This window comes from Nestor notabilis, unplaced genomic scaffold (assembly GCF_000696875.1).
Source record: "Nestor notabilis isolate BGI_N333 unplaced genomic scaffold, ASM69687v1 scaffold5402, whole genome shotgun sequence".
Classification (NCBI taxonomy): Eukaryota; Metazoa; Chordata; class Aves; order Psittaciformes; family Psittacidae; genus Nestor; species Nestor notabilis.
This window is the reverse complement of record NW_009919543.1, coordinates 34,693-38,562: the sequence shown is the minus strand read 5'-3', so window position 1 is coordinate 38,562 and position 3,870 is coordinate 34,693. Positions and strand designations below refer to the sequence as shown.

Below are 3,870 nucleotides of genomic sequence, written 5' to 3'. Positions count from 1 at the left end.
TGTAGGGTTCCAGCTCAGCTATGGGTCAGCAGAGCTCAAGAATTAAAAAGAGAAAAGGATCCAAGTGTGCACCCTATGTCCCTGGTAAGAGGCATTTAATGACTTCCAGCTTCGAACCATTTTGCCTGCATGCAAATCCCAGGAGACACTTGTGACAAATGGGATGATGAGGCAAAGCTCTTGCATATAAAACTCTAGTTGATTTTAGGGGAATAAATCCTTCTGTGAGCTCATCTGCAGCTGGCTGAAGTCAGTGGGATGATATTGGGTAAAATAGGTAATTTGTCCCCATACAAGTGGGTGACTGGTTTCGGTACATACCTTTTCTCTCCTTCATATTCAAACTTGATCCTGACATTCCGCTGCTGAAAGAAAAGCAGAAAATGGTTAGGTCTCACACTGCATCCCAGATTGACTTGCAGATCCAAAGCTGACAGGAGTTCTTGGGGACACTCCCCTAAGGCTACTGGGCATCTGGTCTATTTAGGGTCAAGCTGCCTACTGGACGCACTGACTTTGGGGAAATGCCACATTGCTGATAAACATGCTTGGCAGAAAATAATGTCTTCTGTAAACAAGAGGACACTCGTGTGTGTAACTGTTAGTTTTAATAAAATGCATTAATAAAAATGGAAAATTGTGAGTGCTCTGAACTCAGTTGGGAGCAAGGTTCTATTATCAAAGAGGCAGACATGTTAAGTGTCTGATGTCTGTCCATCTTCAGTGCTTCCCATGGTTCTACCCCAGTACTTTTCTGTTGGAAACCCAACAAGCAAAGCAAAGCTCAAACGACGCTTAATAGAACACAGAAATATTTGGGGCAAAGAAATTAGAAGTAAAGCAAGTATCCTATAATGGAAGCAGAGAGAGAGTCTTGGATTTTAAAAGCAACAGTGCTGGGGTGGTGGTGGCTGTTGCTTTGTTAGGACCTAGAAAATACAAAGTATATCAGGAACCACTTCACTATACACAGTAAATGCTCACCCTGAACTGACCTGTTGCTCACCTCAAGAGAAATCATTAGATTTGCCCAAAGAGCCAGCAGAGTCACAAACAGACTGGATAAACAGCTGTGTGTTTACTAGGGACCAGTAAAAGCCACTTCTACCCATTCTCTATTTGTGCATGTTTAGCAGTGATGGAGACCACAGGGACCCATTTCATTCATTCAGCCTCTCAGACGGAGCCAAGCAGCCCTTTTGCATCTGCTGGCTCATTCCAGGACTTTCCAATGATCTCCAAGGAAAACCAAAACCCTCTTTACTTGCCAGACCAGGTTTAGCCACCCCAGTTAAACAGGGCTCTGTCCCTACTAGTGCACACAAGCTTCCTCAAATAGTAGTTCTATGCCCATGGAGAAGAAAGTGCTCACCACCTCCCTTAGAGGTGTAAGGCCAGGGAGGGCTCAGTTCCATGCTGCCTGCATTTCACAGGGATAATCCCTGACTGGGTGGGTGACAGCCCTTCCTGAGAAAGGGCCTTATCTCTAACCCTGGATTGCCAGCGCATGAAGGCACACTTTCCATCCTCTCAGAGGGAAAGCAGACCCACAGTAAAACAACTTTGTCTCTAATGAAGAAATTCAGTTGGACACGCATCCTTAGGTTTATTTTTAAACTGACAGCTCCTCGAGTTCTGCAAACACCCACCAAAGTTCATGAAGTCAAGGCTGGAGGCGATTCGGTTGAAAAGCTTAAAAAAAACCCAGGCAGATTCGGGGTAAACATGTTGGATCATCCGAAACACATACTTTTTATATCTGCTTATGGTATTTTTTGTGTTTCCAGAAAGGCTGGGAAGAACCAGTGCTGGGACAGTGACCAAATGGGGCACTCCAGCAATGCTACAGGCCTGTGCTAAACAGGCACTTACATCACCTCGGTGTCTACAGCCAGTTCTCCAGACCCACAACATTTGGACAAATTCTGTGTTCATTTCTAGAACCAAGCCCAGTGCATAAAGATACCAAACTAACTCTAACCAAGTCCAAAACTCCAAAAGAAGAGATGACCATACCCAACCCAATGCTGAACGTTCAAATCACTCTAGACAGAAACACACAGGTGGGATTGTCACCTTGGATTACCTCTGTTGGAAAAGGAAAAGAAAGATATGGCTCTTTTATGTCCATTTTTGTTTGCATGTGCCACTCTGAACAGGGCCTGGCTGGTTCATCCCTTCTGGATGCTGGCAGTGAATCAGCTGGTGTGGGTTCACCACATGTAGCTCCACAAAGCCCTTCTCTAAAGGGAAAAAAGAAACTAGAGCAAGGAACTTTCGAGGTTTCTCCTTACAAAGGAGCAGGACGTGTAAAGGGGAAAGCTCACACAGCTCCAGCCTCCCTGCAGGAAACCTTTCAAAACACAGGTTTCACTTTCAGTGCAGACCCGAACGCTGCACTGAGCTGGGACACAGGCACACAGTGCCTGTTTATGCTGAGCAACACAAATTTCACAGACAAATAAGTTTTGAAAAACAGCTTGTGGCTGGAAAATGTCAAAACACTTGTAACAAAACTCCACAGAGAGAAGAAAAGGAAAAAAACAATAAGCCACGACCCTGCTGCATCCTTTTCTTCTACATCAACAACAGGGCTGATGTGCTGCGGCTTGAAGCCAGCAGAAGTGAGCCAGCTGCCCCACACTGCTCAGCTCCACTTCAGAGCAGGGGAACAAACACACTGGCTGCAACAGGGGAACGAAAACCCACTTATTTGTTAATGACATTCTAATTTTCTGGTATAACACACTAACCTCTCCCCTCCCTCAAAGAAACCAAGACCAATGCTCACAAGCATTTGGAAGAGGGATATATATTTATCTATAGTCCAAGGAGTTGTTCTCAGTTTTATTTTTCAGTCTTCCCTTGGCTTGCTCGTGGTTTTGACCCACAGCTAAAGCTGAATTCATCACTGCTATCAGCAACAAGTACTTCTTTCCTTAAAAAAGAAGGGGAAAAAAAAAAGTGGGCAGTGCCCAAAGCACTAGGAAGTCCCAAAGGGATGCAAAGCACTTCCTAAATGCCGGAGCAGGCTGTGATTTTTTACACCCATGGAAATCTGGTTTGGAGCAACTGGTTTGAGATTACACAGGGAGTCTGGGGCACAGCCAAGGGCTGGAGCAAAGTCTCACGCCAGTCTGCACCCAGCACCTCAAACGCATGATCGAGGGGAAGGCAGGAACAGCACCTTCTTCATAAGGACCTCAATACAACATGCAAATGCTCAAGGTGGGTCACAGAAGGGGTGCAGGTGATGGAGGCTGCTGGGTCCTAAACATTTTTGCAGTTTTACGAAGAGTGAAGACAACAGTGATTCCTCCTTGCACAATCCCAGTTGTGCTATTTACCCTCCCTGCCATGAGATGTCAAATGAGGTTAGCATCAGCCTTGTTCTCCCCTCAAGAGATTATTAGTTGATGCAGGAGAACAAGCTGAGACATCCAAGAAAGGCATGTGTTAAATACAGCAGAGGAGAGGGATAAGGCCATGCCAGAAGGCACCAGCCTTAAACACTGAGCTCTTGCAGAGGATTTTTGCAATGGTTTCATGGAGCACAGTGATTGCTAAGACAGGTAACAAAACAAGCAGGGAAACTGAGGAACAAAGGAACAAGGTGCTTTGCCTAAGGATGTGAAGAGAAAGCTCAGCCTGGGGAAGAGAAGGCTCCAGGGAGAGCTTAGAACAATCTTTCAAAATACAAAAGGGACTTTATAAGATGGAGAGAAACCTTTTACCAGGACATGTAGTGACAGGACAAGGGGAAATGGCTTTTAACTGAAAGAGGGTAGATTTAGGTTGGATATAAGTAAGAAGTTCTTCCCTGTGAGGGTGCTGGGGCGCTGGCACAGGTTGCCCAGAGAAACTGTGGCT

At 45.5% G+C, this 3,870-nt stretch overlaps 1 protein-coding gene across 1 annotated transcript in view; it reads right to left on the bottom strand.

The window, feature by feature from the left end:
- Window positions 1-3,870, bottom strand: part of LOC104402400 (mitogen-activated protein kinase kinase kinase 3-like) — a gene marked incomplete at its 3' end in the record, with an annotated part of 50,200 nt that overhangs the window by 25,885 nt on the left and 20,445 nt on the right. Inside the window, exon 3 of the mRNA XM_010010271.1 lies at window positions 322-365. Within this exon, the coding sequence (XP_010008573.1) occupies window positions 322-365 (44 nt within the window). The remainder of the gene's footprint in view (window positions 1-321; window positions 366-3,870) is intronic.